General features: G+C 48.5%; 3 protein-coding genes across 8 annotated transcripts in view; 2 read left to right on the top strand and 1 right to left on the bottom strand.

The window, feature by feature from the left end:
• Nucleotides 1-7,448, top strand: part of LOC138813952 (transmembrane and coiled-coil domain-containing protein 3) — a 41,899-nt gene extending 34,451 nt beyond the window's left edge. For both annotated transcript variants that reach the window (XM_070002568.1, XM_070002567.1), the window contains exons 11-13: nucleotides 4,032-4,111; nucleotides 5,138-5,287; nucleotides 6,448-7,448. In XM_070002568.1, the coding sequence (XP_069858669.1) occupies nucleotides 4,032-4,111; nucleotides 5,138-5,287; nucleotides 6,448-6,561 (344 nt within the window). In that variant the 3' untranslated portion in view covers nucleotides 6,562-7,448. The remainder of the gene's footprint in view (nucleotides 1-4,031; nucleotides 4,112-5,137; nucleotides 5,288-6,447) is intronic.
• Nucleotides 7,449-15,344: 7,896 nt separating this feature from the next.
• On the bottom strand, nucleotides 15,345-16,268 carry LOC138814299 (basic proline-rich protein-like). Its single transcript, XM_070003304.1, has one exon. The coding sequence runs from the start codon at nucleotides 16,266-16,268 to the stop codon at nucleotides 15,345-15,347; it is 924 nt and encodes a 307-aa protein (XP_069859405.1).
• Nucleotides 15,361-18,280, top strand: part of LOC138813951 (transcription factor Dp-1) — a 47,123-nt gene continuing 44,203 nt past the window's right edge. For 3 of the 5 annotated variants that reach the window (XR_011367881.1, XR_011367880.1, XM_070002564.1), the window contains exons 1-2: nucleotides 15,397-15,518; nucleotides 16,558-16,631. Coding sequence is in view for 3 of the 5 variants with exons in the window: in XM_070002564.1 (XP_069858665.1) it covers nucleotides 16,620-16,631 (12 nt within the window). In the remaining 2 variants the exon portion in view is untranslated. The other 2 variants (XM_070002565.1, XM_070002566.1) reach the window with 2 other exon arrangements.

Here is an 18,280-nt window from a genome sequence, read left to right as displayed (position 1 = left end):
AGCTATGTGGGCTTCTGACACCCTCTCATGAAAGTGACCTCTCTCGTGGAACCTTGTTGTCTGAAATGTTCATGCACTCTTGGGAAGACGAGAACACTGAAAACTGGTTCTGAGATTTGCGTAAGAATGTGAAGGGTCCTACACTGCATGTTGTTCCTGAGGGAAAGTCACATGATTGGGAGGCCCAGCATCTTCTTAGAGGCAAAACAAAATGTTTTACCAGTCAGTTCAGTAATCTGGGTTGATCTTGCACAGGGAGTCAGCCAAGCACTGGGTGGCCTGTGGACAGAGCCTCTGACACTTGGCTGGCTGTCTTTATCCTCCGAGATCCCTTTGAACTTCTCTCTGTATTGTAGCTTTGCCCCGTAACTATCAGCCAGTGGCCTGGGCAAGCCTGCCAGCTGTAACTCCTTGACCTCTTCCTCCCACTGAGTAACTACCCTCTTTTGGCAGGGTCTTATGAAAGTGATTTGATTAGGTTAGGCTCATCCATGTCTATCACATTCTTCCAGATCCCTGCCTAACAAGTCACCCTCTGGCCAACTGGGTGTCACTGAATACCTCAACATGGGCTTTAAACAGGAGTACTTGCTTCATTATTTTCAAATTAAGGTGCTTGCTCTCTGTTAGCATAATAATTGTATATACCTTTTGTAAGGTCCACCCTAGGAAGGCAGAGCAGACTCTACCCTCCTCTTGGTTAAATCTCTGCCCAGTACCTGTGTCACCTAGGTAACCGACACACTCACCCCCCCCTCCATGAGGTCATATCCATATCCCATGAGGTCATATCCACATCCCATGTGGCCACACCTTCTTCTGCCCCCAGCCTTGATAAGTTGTGGCCCAGCTGTCATTCAACCCTTTTATTCCTGCTGCGTAAGTTTCCAACTTGACCAGAGGCAGTCTGCAAATAAACCTTTTCCTTTGCCTGAATACCATGTGCTGCTCTCTTTCCTTTGCTGCCAATTTAGTTTACCTAACACTTGCTTTGTGGGGTTTTTTGGTGTTTTTTTTTTTTTTTTTTTATTGTTGGTCGTGGTAGTGGTGGTCTGGGGCTTGAACTCAGGGCCTATATTCTGTCTCTGAGCTCTTTTGCTCAAGGCTAGCACTCTACCATTTTGAGCCACAGCTACACTTCCAGTTTTTGAGCCATCAACTAGAGATAAGAGTCTCACAGAGGGGGCTGGGAATGTGGCTTAGTGGTAGAGTGCTTGCCTAGCATGCATGAAGCCCTGGGTTTGATTCCTCAGTGCCACATACACAGAAAAGCCAGAAGTGGCTCTGTGGCTCTGTGGCTCAAGTGGTAGAGTGCTACCCTTGAGTAAAAGAAGCTCAGGGACAGTGCTCGGGCCCTGAGTTCAAGCCCCAGGACTGGCCAAAAAAAAGAGTCTCACAGAGACTTTTCTGCCTGGGCTGGCTTCAAAATACAATCCTCAGATCTTATTCTCCAAGTAGCTAGGATTACAGGCATGAACTACCAGTGCTCAGCTTGATTTGGTTCTCTCTCTCTGTCTCTCTTTTTTTTTTTTTGGTCAGTCTTGGGGTTTGAATCTGGGCCTGGGCACTATCCCTCAGCTCTTCATCTCAAGGTGAGTGCTCTACCCCTTGAGTCACAGCAGCACTTCTGGTTTCCTGGTGGTTAATTGGAGATAAGAGTCTCATGGCCTTCACTGTACAGGCTGGCTTTGAACTGTGATTGTCAGATCTCAGCGTACTGAGTAGCTAGGATTATAGGCATGAGCCACTGGCACCTGGCGTGCTTTGGTTCTTTATATTAAGTAGTTTAAGGGAACTAAAGTTAATTCCTCTGAGAAACTGCATGGCCATTCTCCCATATATTCCAGGACAGTCTTTTTGTCTTGAGCTTGAAGTGGCATGAAATGATGTACATTTGGCTCAAGACACAATTGTGTATAAGGTGAGGAGGAAGTGGATGGACACAGTTCTTTGGTTGTTTTTTTGTTTGGTGTTTTGTTTTTTGCGTTTTTTTTGTTTTTGTTTTTGTTTTTGCCAGTCTGGGCTTGAACTCTGGCAGTGAACAGTTTCATGGATGTTCTTGCCCCAGCTGGCTTTGAACCGTGATTCTCAGATCTCAGTCTTCTGAGTAGCTTGGATTACAGGCCTAGCCACTGGCTTCTTGCAGAGTATCCTATTTTAACAGGTCATTCACTGGCCCGTCCTACAACAATCCCTATACCTGCTGAAAACTACGTTGGGATTGGGGAGTCAGAGGATGGTCCAGCACCAAAAACTGCTCACATATGGGTGGGCTTGGGTGTTTCAGAGAAGTAATTGACTTCAACAGCATGAGACACATGGAACCATTTTTAGGCCCTCATGCAGAAGGTTTTTATGCCAAAGGCATCCCCAGGAGGCTCCTGGAAAGAGAAAGCGGCCCCACAGTGCTGAGGCCAGGCGGTTAGACTGGACAGATGCACCATGGGCATTGAGGGTCCACTGGGAGTTGTCCTCAATCCTGTTGTCACTCAGTGACGTGGACCTTGACCTCCACAGGCCAATAGTGGACCCAGGGTTGTGCAGGCAGCAAAGGCATCCTACGATGCATCAGATTTTGGAGTAGGTAAGGGGCAGGTGCCTGCCACTGCAGAGTGAGTAGGAATGCTCGTCAGTAGTTGCATAGAGTTGTGGCATGGCTGCTTAGCCTCACATTTTGTAGGTAAGCCGTCTCAGCCCAGCAAGGGCCAAGGAGCCAAGAGGCATGGGGTATTATGGGAGAAGGAAGGGCTTCTAGGAACATCTGGAGATGGGAACATCTAGACCAGATACCTGCTCCAGGGCATCCCAAAGGAGATAAGGGGGCAGACTTGACTGGAGGAGCAGCCAGGCTGGAAGCTTTCAGACATACTTCTTGGATTCCCTCAGCGCCTCCCGTGCTGTGGAGAAAATTGCTGTGCCTGGCCAGACTATGGGCTAGAAACTAAGGAAGCAGAGTCCCCAGATACCCACAGGGCAAGACCCTTGTGTCCCACCTGAGGACTCTGGTTGTTGCAGGATAGGATTGATGTCACCATGTGTCAAAGGAACCCAGTTCCTTATGAACTGGGTTCAGTTATGCCTGCATGGACAGGGATAGCACAGAAACTTCTAAATACATCAGTAAGGAAATAAGGGACTGGAGAATACTAGGGCTGATTAGTCCACAGAAAGCTCTAGGAGCTCCATCACAGGGCTTACCACAGTATGGCAAGGGAGACAGTAGATCTGTGGAGATTGTGGGGTGACAGTCTGGTGGCATAAAACCCCAAGAACATGTACCTAGGAGGGCCGTGGTGGCAGTGAGGAGGTCTGAGGTAGGAGCTTGAGAGAGGCCTGGGCCACACTACTTGAGGACCCACACGGCTGCCTGAGGAGCGCCGGCCATGCAGGTACACATGTGTGGAATCCCAGGGAGGATGCAGATGTGTCTAGGAAGGAAAGGAGCACTTTCACATTTGTGTTTGAGTGAACAGAGGCAGGTGGTCTGTGAATGGCTGAAAGTCAGCACATCTGTGAAGTTTTCAATCCTAAAGTCAGGCATTTTTGATAGTGGGAGGTCTCCCGGTCCCCAGTGCTTCCCTTAAAATTAAGGCCTAGGGGAGCCTAGTTTGCCAACCAGCAGGTGTCTGTGTCTTTGTCCTGGTAGCACAGCAGTCTAGGAGGAACACGGAGCAGAAAAATGTCGGGGGAAGACATTCATTCCTGGAATGTGAGCTGCATGAGAAGGGGGTGGGACTGGCCTAGATGTAGAGCTGGTCCTGCCCCTCCACCATGGCTGCTGTACACAGGACTGGTCTAATGTAGAGCCACTGCTGCCCCTCCGCCACAGCTGCTGTGCACCGGACTCTTGTAACTTGTTGGAGGAGGTGGGCTGCTGGCTTGAACTTTCCTCTCACTGGGATAGAGAGATAGTTTTGCCTGTGTTTTAGTTTGATTCTTGTACAGAAGGTTTAATGAGCACACTAAAACTATGCATTGCAATTGTTGTGTCGTGGCTGGAGCCAGCTGACTTGCCCCTCTGTCTCCTGCAGGGCTTCACGTGTTCCCTACCTTTGTGATATATGAGCTGACTGTACTGGTGTTCCTCACTCTGTCGGTGGTGATCATGAAGGTATGATATTTTCTCCCTTTCACTTATGTCTGGTAAAACCGATGCCATGTTCAAGTTTTACACATTACACAGGCCACATCCCACTGGACCTTATATCTAGCAGTGCTGCTACGTGTCTTTAAGAGCCTGGGATTCACCCTGCTCACTGGTCTGCCTCCCAGGGAAGCCCTCTGCCAGCTGCCTGGACGGACCAGGGGGCAGACCTCAGCCTGGAATGGGTGTCAGGATGCATTATCCCTGTCCAGGATTGGAGTGTGTTGAGGTTGGGAATTGCCAGCACCTGGGGGAGGGCACATTCTGGATTCTGACATGAGTCCTCTGGGTTTCTGGAATAGCCCACGCCTTCCTCTGACAGATGAGTGTTAATGAGCATGGAAACTGAGTGAGCATTTTCAGTGTCTGGTTCTCCCTGACCACAGACTACTGAATCTCCTTCTTGTCAGCATCACCAGCTAGCTTTCTGGATCCCAGATCTGATAATTGCTGCATAACCCCACCAGCAAGACAAGTACATCTCTCTCTTATCAAAAGAATTTCCATCTTGAATGTTACTTAATATTTAATGCTATTCAGAGAAAGTTTTTTTTTTGGGTGGGGGGTCAGGTCGTGGGGCCTGAACTCTGGGCCTGGGCGCTGTCCCTCAGCTCTTCAGCTCAAGGCTAGCGCTCTACCACTTGAGCCACAGCACCACTTCCAGCTTTTTTTTTTCTTTTTGCTTATGTGGTGCTGAGGAATCGAACCCAGGGCCTCATGCATGCAAGGCAAGCGCTCTACCACTGAGCCAACTTCCCAGCCCGAAAGTTTGTTTTTTGTCAGTGAATCCAGACCTTTTATTTTGCCTTCTATGTAGATTTAACTTAGCCTGGATTTACTTCCTGCTTTCTGAGTATCTGAAGTAGCTCTGGATTGACTTTTTTTTTTTCCAGATAACACATTTTCTGTGTAGATTCTCTGTTCTGCTATGTTTAATTTAGTCTTATCTGGGTTTTATTCTTGACCACTTAATGTGATAGACCACTCTTGCAGTTTGTTTTGGCAGTTCTGGTCTTGTCACTGATCCTGCCAAAGAGCAGCCAGTACATCAAGTGGATCGTCTCTGCAGGGCTGGCCCAGGTCAGTGAGTTCTCTTTTGTCCTGGGAAGCCGAGCCCGAAGAGCAGGCATCATCTCCCGGGAGGTGAGTATCCGCCCTCTGACAGAGGCACTGGCTCTGGGGAGCATCCAGAGCAAAGACTGAACACTCCTCACCTCAGCTGTGAGTTAGCAGCTCTTTTGTGCTCTTGGTTTGTGTTCCTAGGCAGCGCCTTGCTGGCCTAGGCTAGAAGCTGGTACCTTAAAAGATAGTTTTTCAGGTGAGAGTTACTAGTTAATACTGTTAATACCTTGTACAATAGTGATAATTGAATGATATTTCCTGTGAAAGGAAGAAAACTCAACTTTTAGCTTGCGTAGTAATAACATCTAAGAAATCTAAACCAGGCCTCCCTAAAACTGCCATCAAAGCACTGGGAAGCACTTGAAAGCACTCAGAACTCAAATCACTGTCTCTCTTGTCTTGTGAGTATGGGCATTTTGCTGTCAGAGTTCAGGAGAAGGCTTGTGAAAGAGATATGTGCAAAGCTGTGTTGTAGTCAGCATTACAGTGAGCCCTATAGAGCTACCATCTAGTGAGTAGTCTCTAGGCTTTTGCTCTGTGGTTCATTAAAGCTGACCAGCTTTCCATTTGCTGTCATTTGTAGGTTTATCCTACTCTACTTGTTTGCTTTCCTATGAGTGTACTTTTGACATGCCTTCAAAAGAGGGGTTCTAGGGCCGGGCACCGGTGGCTCACACCTGTAATCCTAGATACTCAGGAGGCTGAGATCTGAGGATAGTGGCTCAAAGCCAGCCCGGGCAGGAAAGTCTGTGAGACTCTTATTTCCAAAAACCACTAGAAAACCGCAAGTGGCGCTGTGGCTTAAGTGGTAGAGCGCTTGCCTTGAGCTAAAGAGTACAGGGACAGCGCCCAAGCCCAGAGTTCAAGCCCCACTACTGACCAAAAAAAAAAAAAAAAAGAGGGATTCTAGTTTACAAGCATACCTCCTAATACCCAATGAGACCATGGATGACCCTCACACCTGGGCACACATGCCCTTAATGCTCAGCCTGTCCTAGGTAGGCCTACTTCCTCCCACCCAGTGAGGACTGCTGCACCTCTGCCTGAGCAGGTGTACCTCCTCCTGCTCACTGTGACAAGGCTCCAGTCATGTGTCTCAGGTGTACTCCTTACACTAGGTGTGACCACACTTAGCCTCCTCTTCCTGCTCACTGTGACCAGGCGCTGTTTACATGTCGCAGGTATACCTCCTTATACTGAGTGTGACCACACTTAGCCTCCTACTTGCACCCGTGTTGTGGAGAGCTGCAATCACAAGATGTGTGCCAAGACCAGAAAGACGGTCAAGCCTCTGACAGGACAGGGTGACGGCTGCCTCCCAAGTGAGTCCTGACAGCCTCACCTCGCCTCCCAGGAGCCTTGCCTCTGAGATGGAGGAACACAACGAGGCTGTGTCCTTGTGTTTGCCTGCTTTTATAGAATACTTTTGTCATGTTTTAGAATATTCCAGAGTAATTTATTTGCAGTCAATTGATTATATGCAGTAGAATTGTAACACTGCATTTTACAAATCGCCTTGACTATTTTGCCTGGATGTGCCTTTTTTTCTGAAATTATTAACTTTCTATTGTTAATTCATCAGTTCATAGTTTTTGGTAAAAGGCCTTTTTTATTTATTGTACAACTTAGAATTATAATCTGTTCATCTAATATTTGTTATTAAACATACCTGCAATAGGAGATTTTAATTTTGGCAATGAGTTGGAAGCTTACTTTGGATGCTCAAAGTCCATGTTTTTTAGGTCAGAAAACTATCTTACGATGTTTGTTTCCTATAGCTATTTTAAATAAAGCACTTTAATGTCTATTTCTATCAGGTATATTACTCAAAATATTTGATTTTTGAATGACAAGAAAATACAATCTTTAATAAAGACTACAATCGGTATGTTTATTTGAAATTTATGAGAATCTGATTTGGTTTGGTTTGGTTTGAAAAAATGGCTATTGTAACTAATGCTGCAGTGAAAATTGGCATAAAATACCAAACATATAAATATATGTATGTGAATATGTTACATTGTTTATATTGTATTCCTGGAGTAAATCCCAAATAGTCATTGTCTAATGAAGGGTATGAATCTACAAATCCTGAAATCCAATGAACAACATACAGCATAAACTCAGAGGTCTATACCAAGACACAAATAAAATTCAAAAGACAAAAGCAAAAATGGAATCATGAAGTCACAGAGGTGATTTGTCTCTTACCAGCAACACCTGATACGGACAGCTAGTTTCTTACAAGTGGCAGAAAACAATGGGATGGCAGACTTGAAGTTGTAGGGAAAACAAAGCAACAAGACCTTGCTGGTCAAGAATGTGTACGTGTGTGCGCATGCATGCGCCAGTTCTGGTGCTCCAACTCAAGCTCTTGTACTCACTCAGCTTTGTTTTATTCCCTACCACTTTTATGCCCTACCACTTGCACCATGCCTCCAGTTCTGGCTTTTTTAAGGTTAATTGGAGGTAAGAGTCTTTCAGATTTGCCTAGCCTGGTGTATGGGGGGGTGGGGGGCGCGTGCACTCACGTGCACGCATGTATACATACATTGGTCCTAGGGCTTGAAATCTGGGCCTTGATTCTGTCTCTGAGTTTCTTTTACTCAAGGCTATTAACCACTTGAACCACAGGTCCACTTTTTTTTTTTTTTTTTTGCTAGTTTAGTGGAGATTATAGAGTCTCATACACTGTCCTGGCTGGGCTGGCTTTGAACTGCAATCCTTAGATCTGTCACCTGAATAGCTAGGATTATAGGTGTGAGCCACTGGTGACCAGTTTGTCTAGACTATTTTTAAAGTGATCCTCAGATATCAGCTTCTTGGTAGCTAGGATGGCAGCCAACTTGATCACAATTTTTGTTTTTTTGTATGTGTACTAGTCCTGGGGCTTGAACTTAGGGTCTGGGTTCTGTTACTGAACTTTTGTGCTTAACACTAGCACTCTACCCACTTCTGGCTTTTATGGTAGTTAATTGGAGATGAGAATTTCACAACTCTCCTGCCCTGTTGGCTTTAAGTCATGATCCTCAATCTCAGCATCCTAAGTAACTAGAATTATAGGTGTGAGCCACCAGTACTCAAGTTGATTACAGCCACCAGTACTCAAGTTGATTACAGCCACCAGTACTCAAGTTGATTACAAATTTTTTTTTTTTTTTTTTTTTTGGGTCCGGTCGTGGGGACTGAACTCTGGCCCTGGGCGCTGTCCCTCATCTCTTCAGCTCAAGGCTAGCAGTCTACCACTTGAGCCACAGTGCCACTTCCGGCTTTTTTCTTTTTGCTTATGTGGTGCTGAGGAATCGAACCCAGGGCCTCAGGCATGCAAGGCAAGCACTCTACCACTGAGCCACCTTCCCAGCCCCTTGATTACAAATTTTATGTCTGATAAAACTACTCTTCAAAAATAAGACAGACATAGCCAGGTGCCACTGGCTCACGCCTGTAATCCTAGCTACTCAGGAGGCTGAGATCTGAGGATCACAGTTCAAAATCAGCCCAGGCAAGGAAAGTCCGTGAGACTCTTATCTCCAATAAACCACTAGAAAACTGGAATTGGTGCTGTAGCTCAAGCGTAGAGTGCTCACTTTGAGCTGAAGAGCTGAGGATAGCGCCCAAGCCCAGAGTTCAAGCCCCACTACCAACCCAAAAAAAAAAAAAGACAAGCCTGGCACTGGTGGCTTGTCTGTTATCCTAGCTTCTCAGTTGACTTGAGATCTGAGGATCATGGTTCAAGGCCAGCCCACACATAAAAGTCTGTGACACTCTGGAAATGGAGCTGTGGCTTAAAGTGGTAGAGTGCTAACCTTGAGCAAAAGAACTCAGGGACAGAGCCCAGGCCCTGAGTTAAAGCCCCACAACCAACAACAAAATAAAAAGGCTGAGAGTGGTGGCAAATGCTGGATTCCCAGCTACACAGGAGGCAGACAAAAGAGGATCGTGGTCTAAGGTCAGCTCCAGATAAAGGCAAGAGCCTATCTGAAAAGCAAACTAAAACAGAAAAGAGGTGGGGTCTTTTTTATTTTATTTTTTCTCTCTCTCAGACTATAGAGGGCAATCATGAAGCCCTGGGTTAAAACCTCTATACAATCAATAAGATGGTAGGACATTTCAAATTAAACAAATTGTAGTAGTTTGTTTCCACTAGATCTGCCCTAGAAGAAATGTTCAAGGCAGTCCTTCATTTTAAGATAGGACAGTAGATAATAGTCGCATAAAGAAATAGCCATTCCCAGGCTGGGAAGGTGGCTCAGTGGTAGAGCGCTTGCCTTGCATGCCTGAAGCACCACATAAGCAAAAAGAAAAAAGCTGGAAGTGGCGCTGTGGCTCAAGTGATAGAGCTCTAGCCTTGAGCTGAAGAGCAGAGGGACAGCGCCGCGCCTAGGCCCAGAGTTCAGGCCTCACAACCGGACCCAGAAAAAACAAATAGCCATTCCCAAGAAATCAACATGTCAAGTATATGAACAAAAAGGCCAAATGTATTGTTTCTGGTTTATAACTAATTTTTATATGAAAAAATGCATAAATGAATGTTATAAATGGGCAAAAATATATAAAAATGAAATGGACTAAACTCAATCAAAAATATATATTGTCAGAATGATAAGTAGGTTTCATGTATATGCTACCTACAAAAGAAACTTTAGATCTGTGGGCATATCAGCTAAAAGGGAAAGGATGGGAAAGCATGCAAATAGTCAATGAAAAAGAGCAGAAGTGGTTCTACTCATATCCAGCAGAACAGATCTTAAGTAAGAGTGTCATAAAAGACAAGGACATTATAAAAAAAAAGGTTGATTGTGGGGCTGGGATGTGGCTCAGTGGTAGAGTGCTTGCCTAGCATGCATGAAGCTCCAGGTTTGATTCCTCAGTACCACATACACAGAAAAAGCCAGTAGTGGTGCTGTGGCTCAAGTGGTAGAGTGCTAGTCTTGAGCTGAAGAGCCCAGGAACAGCGCCCAGGCCCAGAGTTCAAGCTCCTGACTGACAAGAAAAGAAAAAAAAAAAAATTGTTAAACGATCCAGTTAACCAGGCGCTTGTGGCTCACGCTTGTAATCTTTAGCTACTCAGGATGCTGAGATCTGAGGATGGCAGTTCAAAGCCAGCTGGGGCAGGAATGTCCATGACACTCTTACCTCCAATTAACCACTAGAAAACCGGAAGTGGCACTGTGGCTCAAGGGTAGAGTACTTGCCTTGAGCTGAAGAGCTCAGGGACAGCACCCAGGCTCAGAGTTCAAGACCCACCACCAACCAAAAAGAAAAAAAAAGAGTCCAGTTAACCAAGAACATATGTGTGTGTGTGCACAAACATCAGAGCTTCTAAATATAGCCATGAAGAGGGAGAGAAATATCTCCACAGTAATAAGAATTTTCAGTGCCTATTTTAGATATTGGATAGAACCAGGCAGCAGATCAGAGCCCTGGACCTAACAAGCTGGTATAGAACGGTTCTCATAATGGCAGCAGAAAACACATTCTGAAGTTACAGAACAGAGTCACTAGAGCCGTCCTACACTCTGTGAGAAGACATACTAAAGAAACTTACTTGAGCTGGGTGCCAGTGTCTCATGACTATGATACTCAGGAGGCTGAGATCTGAGGATCGTGATTCAAAGCCAGCTGGGCAGGAAAGTTCAAGACCTTTATTTCCAATTAGTCACCAGAAGTGGTGCTGTGAGAACTAGCATTGTGGGGAAAAGCTCAGGGACAGTGCCCAGGCCCTTAGTTTAAGCCCTACAACCGACAAAAAAAAAAAAGTTGTAGTTAACTGCAGTGCTTCCTAGTTACCATCATCCCAGGAGCAGGTCAGTCCACAGAAGAACTGTAAACTTTAACCTGTAGCTAATCTATCCCCCAAACTTTTCCGTGTTTTCTGGCCCCAATGCCTGTCTTGGTTTCTTCACTCACCATCATCAGTTTCCTGTCCATTGGGCCTCTAGAATGCCTTGTTGACCCTGCATCTCCCAATGAAGTGAGTAGTGTGCTCTAAACAAAACACTTGCATGTTAAAGATGGCTGGCACCTGAAGCCACTCCACCTGGTCAGGAAATCTGACCTTGTTAACTATAGGTGGGAGGGTCAGCATGTGATCTTTACATTCCTGCTCCACTGAAGGTGGAGATGGATGGGCATCAGCCATTTTAAGGCTCTATACACGAATTTTGACTCAGAAACAACCATTGCTAATTAGTTGGTAGTTTAAGAAGTTGGAACTTTACTTGAGAGGTAGGAGCAGGCATAATCAGCATGAAAGTGGCTAATTGTAATGCATATGAAGTAGGGTATCCTATAATAATATGTTGCATATTCAGAGTGAGGCCTTTAGTCTGTGCTCAAAGTCCTCCATGGATGTTAATTAACCTAGTGCTTCATGAAGCCATGATATTTGCGTTACCAATTGTCACTCTCTTCCTGGACAGAATTGTGAGTAGTTGTGGAGGAGCTCTTCTAGTGTGCAGAGTCCCAGATTTTGGAGTACCAGGCCACTAGAGACTTCTGGATCTATATACTCATATAGGAGACATACTGCTCCCTCCTTTAGCCATCAGTGGCCCTGGCTGGCACTTGGGAGCTGTTGTTGACCCTATGCTCCCAGCAGCTGTGAGAAGTGACAGCAGCAGCAACAGCATCTGTGAATGTTGAAACTCCTAGATGGGTGTTAGATGCTGAGACTCCCAACTCCTACACCCATTCATGTTACAGCTGCTAGGCTCCTTGCCCCTAATAAGCAGCTGGTGTTCTATAGCCCCTAGGTCTACAATGGCTGGGACACTGGATTTCTAAGATTTGGCAGCTTCCGGGAACTCTTCGTTAAATGGGGTCCACAATTTTCGGTCTCCAGCTATTCCACAGCCTTCTACCTTGTTTTCAAGCTCAGCTCTTTAGTGTCTCTCACCTTTCTTCTGTCCCTTTGCTGCCTCTGTTCCCAGTTGTTCCTGGCCCAACCTCCATCAGCCTCCTCACTGCTGTTTGTGTTCTACTTCCACTTTCATCTTAGTTACCAGTTCACACTGCCCTACTAATTATAAGGAAAAGTTGGGCTGGGGGCAAAGTCCAAGTGATAAAGTGCTTGTTTAGCATGTGTAAGGTCCTAGGTTCAATATTTGGTGCTTCAAGAAAAAGAGCAAAGCCCCCTCTGTACAGTATGTTCTCAAATAAAATAAAATACAATTAAAAAAAAAAAAAGAAAAAGAGCAAAGCAAAGGAAAAAGGAAAGTAGATCAAAAGGAGGCAAGAGCTGGGCACTGGTAGCTTATATGGGTAATCCTAGCTACTCAGGAGGCTGAGATCTGAGGATCATAGTTTTAAGCTAGCTGGGCAGGAAAGTACATGAGACTCTTTATCTCCAATTAAACACCAAAAAATTGTGAGTAGAGCTGTGGTTCAAGTGTAGAGCATTAGCATTGATGACAAAAGCTCAGAGAGAGTGCCTAGGCCCTGAGTTGAAGCCCCAGGACCATGTGATTTTTGTTTTTTGTTTATGTTGTCAGTTGTGGGGCTTGAACTCTGGGCCTGGGTGCTGTCCCTCAGCTCTTCAGCTCAAGATTAGTGCCCTACCACTTGAGCACAATGCCCACTTCTGGCCTTTTCTGTGCATGTGGTGCTGAGGAATCAAATCCAGGGCTTCATGTGTGCAGAGCAAGCACTCTCCCACTGAGCCACCTTCCCAGCCCTACATTGTGACCTTTTAAGCCATCTCAGGACTGCCAGGAAGGCTTCACTGCCAGATGAGATCCTCACAATAGAAAGTCACCTACTTGCCTGACACCTGGCATGTCTTTTTTTTTTTTTTTTTTTTTTGAGGTCGTGGGGCTTGAACTCTGGGCCTGAGCACTGTCCCTCAGCTCTTCAGCTCAAAGCTACTTCTCTACCACTTGAGCTACAGCACCACTTCCGGTTTTTCTGGTGATTTATTGGAGATAAGAGTTTCATGGATTTTCCTGCCTGGGCTGGGTTTGAACCATGATCCTCAGATCTCAGCCTCCTGAGTAGCTAGGATTACAGGTGTGAGCTACCGGTGCCCAGCTAATATTCATTATTTCTTCTTCTTCTTCTTCTTCTTCTTCTTCTTCTTCTTCTTCTTCTTCTTCTTCTTCTTCTCCTCCTCCTCCTCCTCCTCCTCCTCCTCCTCCTCCTCCTCCTCCTCCTCCTCCTCCTCCTCCTCCTCCTCCTCTTCTTCTTCTTCTTCTTCTTCTTCTTCTTCTTCTTCTTCTTCTTCCCAGCTAATATTCATTATTTCTTCTTCTTCTTCTTCTTCTTCTTCTTCTTCTTCTTCTTCTTCTTCTTCTTCTTCTTCTTCTTCTTCTTCTTCTTCTTCTTCTTCTTCTCCTCCTCCTCCTCCTCCTCCTCCTCCTCCTCCTCCTCCTCCTCCTCCTCCTCTTCTTCTTCTTCTTCTTCTTCCCAGCTAATATTCATTATTTCTTCTTCTCCTCCTCCTTCTCCTCCTCCTCCTCCTCCTCCTCCTCCTCCTCCTCCTCCTCCTCTTCTTCTTCTTCTTCTTCGGCTTGAACTCTGAGCCTGGGCACTGTCTTAAGCTTCTTGTGCTCAAGATTATACTGTACCACTTGAGCCACAGCACCACTTCCAGCTCTTTCCGTGTATGTGGTACTAAGGAATCAAACCCAGGGCTTCATGCACGTGAGGCAAACACTCTACCACTAAGTCACATTCCCAGCCCGTGGCAAGGGTGTTTGCATCAACCACAACACAGTCCTTCATGCAAGTAAGGACTTTGTACTAATCACAAGCCTCCTGCTGGACTACCAGACCCCTCTGATCTGAGTGAACATGGCAGGTAGGGTTCCCTACAGCTTGCGATAGCAAACCATGCAGAATAAGCCATGTGAAAGTCATTGCCAGGACCGTGTATCCTGGATCTTGGAGTTATGTTTCTGCAAGTTGCAGTGTAGCCTCCTCAAGGTGTCCACAAAGTGTTCGTATCAGCCAGTGCTGACTGAGGTGGCCCAGCCAGCTGCCAGAGTGGTTGCTTGGTGGATAGTTGTTCCTTCCTAGGCACCAGGAAAGGGTCTGAACAGCTACCAGTTCATGAGTTGAATTGTCCTGGCCCCCAACGTCTTAGCTTATTAGGACCCCCCCCCAAAATGATGTTTATAATGAAAGCCTATCACCATTATGAACATTGCTGTAAGTGCTCTACTTTGAAAATTCCTAGCATAAATGTGTCGTTTTATCTCTCATTTGGATAGACTCACGTCCAGCCTGTCTCCTCCCAGGGTCCTCTGGCCTGGCTCCTAGGTTGGACATCAGGTGAGGAAGCCACTGCTTTCCCTGGGGAAACACTGGGAATCCAGGCATAGAGAGCACTGGTAGAGAAGCAGCAGGAGTCTCCATCCCTCCTTGGGTCTCCAGTACATTTTTTGCACACACACCACCTGCTTTCCCTGCCCTCTGTAGTGTAAGGCTCCCAACTCCGGCGTGCATACAGGCTCTCAAGGGCACATCTATACCTGGGCCCCTTTCTCTTGTGTGTGCACTTTGGAACTCCTCTATGCACCAACACATGTGTATGTCAAGGACATATGTGAGCACATGTGTGTGTGCGTATACTCTTCACACAGCAATATGCACAAACATGATTTCCTCTTTCACATGTACACACAGGCAGGAACACATGTGGCTTGCACTCTAAATGCATGCACACACAGGTGTGCAGAGAGCAAGCTCTCAGTGCACATATACGTGCACACATGTAGAGGTGTGCACACGCTCATAGAAGTGAACACAGCAGGACGACACGTGTGCACACGTGGAGGTGTGCACACCGAAGCATGCACATGCACGCAGAGGAACACACACACCGGTGCTTGTACAAGCGCGCGAGCACGCACCAGCAGGCACAGAACACGGGTGCTGAAGCCTGGACACCGCTCCTGGAGCAGGCGCGCAGGCGCAGGCCCCTCCCCTGCCCCAGGGCGGGCAGCCCCGGCGGGAGGAACGAGCCGGGTCCAGGGAGAGGGGGAGGGGCAGGGGGTGGGGGAGAGGGGAGGAGGAGGGCCGCGAAGGCGCGAAAAGGAGCGCAGGCGCGCTGCGCAGAGCGGGCCCGCCGCCGCCCACGTCACCGCGCCGCGTACACGTCACGCCGGCCCGACGCTCGGCCCAGGGTGAGCCCGCGTCCCGGCGCCGCTGGCCCAGGGCAGGGACCGCCAGGGCCAGACCTCCGGGCTGGGCCCCGCGCCCGACGCCTGGCCGCCAGCGCCCCGCGCGCCCAGCACGGCCGCCCGGCAGCCAGGTGCGGCGGGGCCGGGCGGGAGGGCGCGGGCTGGGCACGCGGGGCGCCCCGGCCCCGTTCCCGCCTCGGCCCCGTTCCCGCGTCCGGCCCTTTCCCCTCCACCCCCACCCCCGCCGCGCGGCGAGTCTGGGCCTCGGCCTCCTCCACCCGGGCGCAGGGGGCCTGGAGGGTCTCCTGGCCTTCGCGGCGCCCGCGCGGGGTTGGCCGGTCGGGCCTAGTGACAGGTGGGGGCGGCGAGGCCCCGGGTCCCCGCGGACGCCTGCGCGGGAGCCTGCGCGGCTGCGCGGGGCTCGGGCGGAGCCCGGCGGGGGCCCTGGGGCCCGGTGAGGGCCTGGTGCCGGTGGGCGCCCCGAGCCCCGGTGAGGGCCGCGCGTCCCGTGAGGGCCTCGTGTGCGGTGGGGGCCCCGCGCCCCGGAGAGGGCCGCGCGCGCCCGGTGAGGGCCCCACACCCGGTGAGGGCCCCGTGCCTGGCGAGGGCCGAGCGTCCCGTGAGGGCCTCGTGCGCGGTGGGGGCCCCGTGCCCCGGTGAGGGCCGCGCGCGCCCGGTGAGGGCCTCGTGCGCGGTGGGGGCTCCATTCTCCTGTGAGGGCCGCGCGCCCCGTTGAGGGTCCCGTTGCCCAGTGGGCGCCCCGTGCACGGTGGGCGCCCCGGTGGGGGCCTCGTGCCCCTGTGAGGGCCCCGTTGCCCAGTGGGCGCTCCGTGCGCGGTGGGCGCCCTGGTGAGGGCCCCGTTGCCCGGTGGGCGCCCCATGCGCGGTGGGCGCCCTGCCCCAGTGGGGACTCCGTGCCCTCACTGGGGCCCTGTTTCCAGTGGGGTGAACCTTGTCCCCCGCGTCCCCGCTGGGTGCGGGGCTGCGTTTCCATGTGGAGAGGGGAAGGGGATCTTCCTGGCCAGCTGCGCTGTCAGGGTCGGGCTGGGGGGGAGGGGGCGGCGGCTGCCTGGAGGCTGCTCCAGTTCCTCAGACATTTCCTTTGAGATGCAATGAAGGTCCAACTTCTTTATCATATTTACTCATTAGTTGTCTTTCCCTTTTTAACAGAAAAATCCATTTTCTTCTGAGGAGGGTGCACAGTATTGCCTTGGGTTCCTGGACCTGATAACATGGCAAAAGATGTAAGTATGTTTGCCTCAAGCTGCACACCGGCTTGAACATCACTCTTAATAGCTTTCTGCCTTTCAGGATGACAAACGTGTGAACTACAGGGTGTTTATTTTGAGAATTTTTAAAGGAAGGCGGCAGGATACAGTGCCTCACCTCTGTACCAATGTTCTTGGTAAGGGAGACCTTGACAGCAGGTTGTGTGCTTGGGTAGTGCTACTTGGACTCCTAAATTCTTTCGAGTCTATACTAACATTATAGTTTGGAGACATTCTCTGACTAAGGGAATGGGGCAGAGCTTAGCATTTTCTAGGGGGCTTCTGCACAGGAAGCTGCTTGGCATGGCTGGCCCAGAGTAAACACTGCACTTGCCTTGGGTCATCTGTGGAATAATCATTCAGCTTCCATGGATCAAATACCCACTTCATCTTCAGCACATTTTTTCAGAAAGGTGACATTTGGTGATTCATAAGCCATAAATGTTAGCATAGCTTTGTATTTGTCATGAGGCTATTTAATATTCTGAATGATTTTTTAAAGTGGTATGAAGAGACTGGCTTTTATGTATATCTGTTGTTGTTGCTTGGGCAATTCTTCATAGTATCCCTTTAGATCCTGTAAACATCACCTGTGTCCTTTAGCATTTCTTAGGATGTGTTCTGTCACAGACATGGCAAAAAAGAAGCTTTTTTGCTCATTTATTTACTATATAGGACTGCCATCAGCCAAAGTGCAGTGAGGCTTGGTAAGCCTGTGTTCAGGTTGAGGAGTAACAAGTGTGGAAGCTTTTCTACAGCCTCAAAGGCTGTAGGCTTTCAGGGGAGCCATGCTGAATGGCCCACACACATTCAGTGCCTTCCTCTTGTTCAGCTCTGGACCTGCTTTTGGAAGACACGTAGCTTGTAGGGGAACTTAGTGTCTTTAAGCTATAGTCTTAGTCTGTGTGTGAATGGTAAGTTGACTTGTCATCTTCAGTTGTGTTGATGGGTAACCATGCTGCCTCTTGTGTATGTGCCTTAAAGATGAGAGCTATGTGGCAACATTCCCAATAGGCTGCTAGGTTTGGGACAGTCTTTCACCGGGGTTGCTCATGCCATGCCTCTGTAGGGTAGGTAGTTCCAGGACATATTGTACTTTTAGTGACTAAACACTTAGGTCCCTTACTGATGTGGTTCTTCTGTTTTGTTTTCTTGGTGTTCTATGGAGAGAGACCCATGGACATGACTGGCACGGGGTCAGGCTCTGTTGTCTGACCAGAGGAGGACTGAACACCCCTCCAGTACAATCACCATGAGGCCAGCTGATGCCCCTGGTGCTGACTTCAGGTCATCCATTATGGTGTGAGAGGGGAACGGATTGTGGGGGGAACAGGGTCTGCAGGCTGAGAATCAGCCAGGCTTTTCAGGCTGGAAGAAGTCAGAGTGTTTGCATGGACTGGAAGCTGAGGTTGTAGACAGTCAAGTATTGGCCATTTTGTAGCCGACCAGGTGGTAACGTGTGGGGTGTGACATTTAGGGTTTTTTTGTTTTTGTTTTGGTGTTGGTCCTCGGGCTTGACCTCAGGGCCCTGTCCCTGAATTTTTGTGCTCAAAGCTTCAAAGCTAGTGCTTTACCACTTGATCTACAGCTTCACTTCTGGCATTTTGAGGTTAATTGGAGACAAG

Source organism: Dipodomys merriami, unplaced genomic scaffold (genome assembly GCF_024711535.1).
Source record: "Dipodomys merriami isolate MVZ:Mamm:240054 unplaced genomic scaffold, mDipMer1.0.p SCAF_6, whole genome shotgun sequence".
Classification (NCBI taxonomy): Eukaryota; Metazoa; Chordata; class Mammalia; order Rodentia; family Heteromyidae; genus Dipodomys; species Dipodomys merriami.
This window is presented reverse-complemented; position numbering and strand designations above follow the sequence as displayed.

What these genes read in the sequence shown, in the direction of transcription:
- LOC138814299 (XM_070003304.1), bottom strand. Translation starts at nt 16,268, where the DNA reads ATGGGGCGCCCACCGGGCAACGGGGCCCTCACCAGGGCGCCCACCGCG.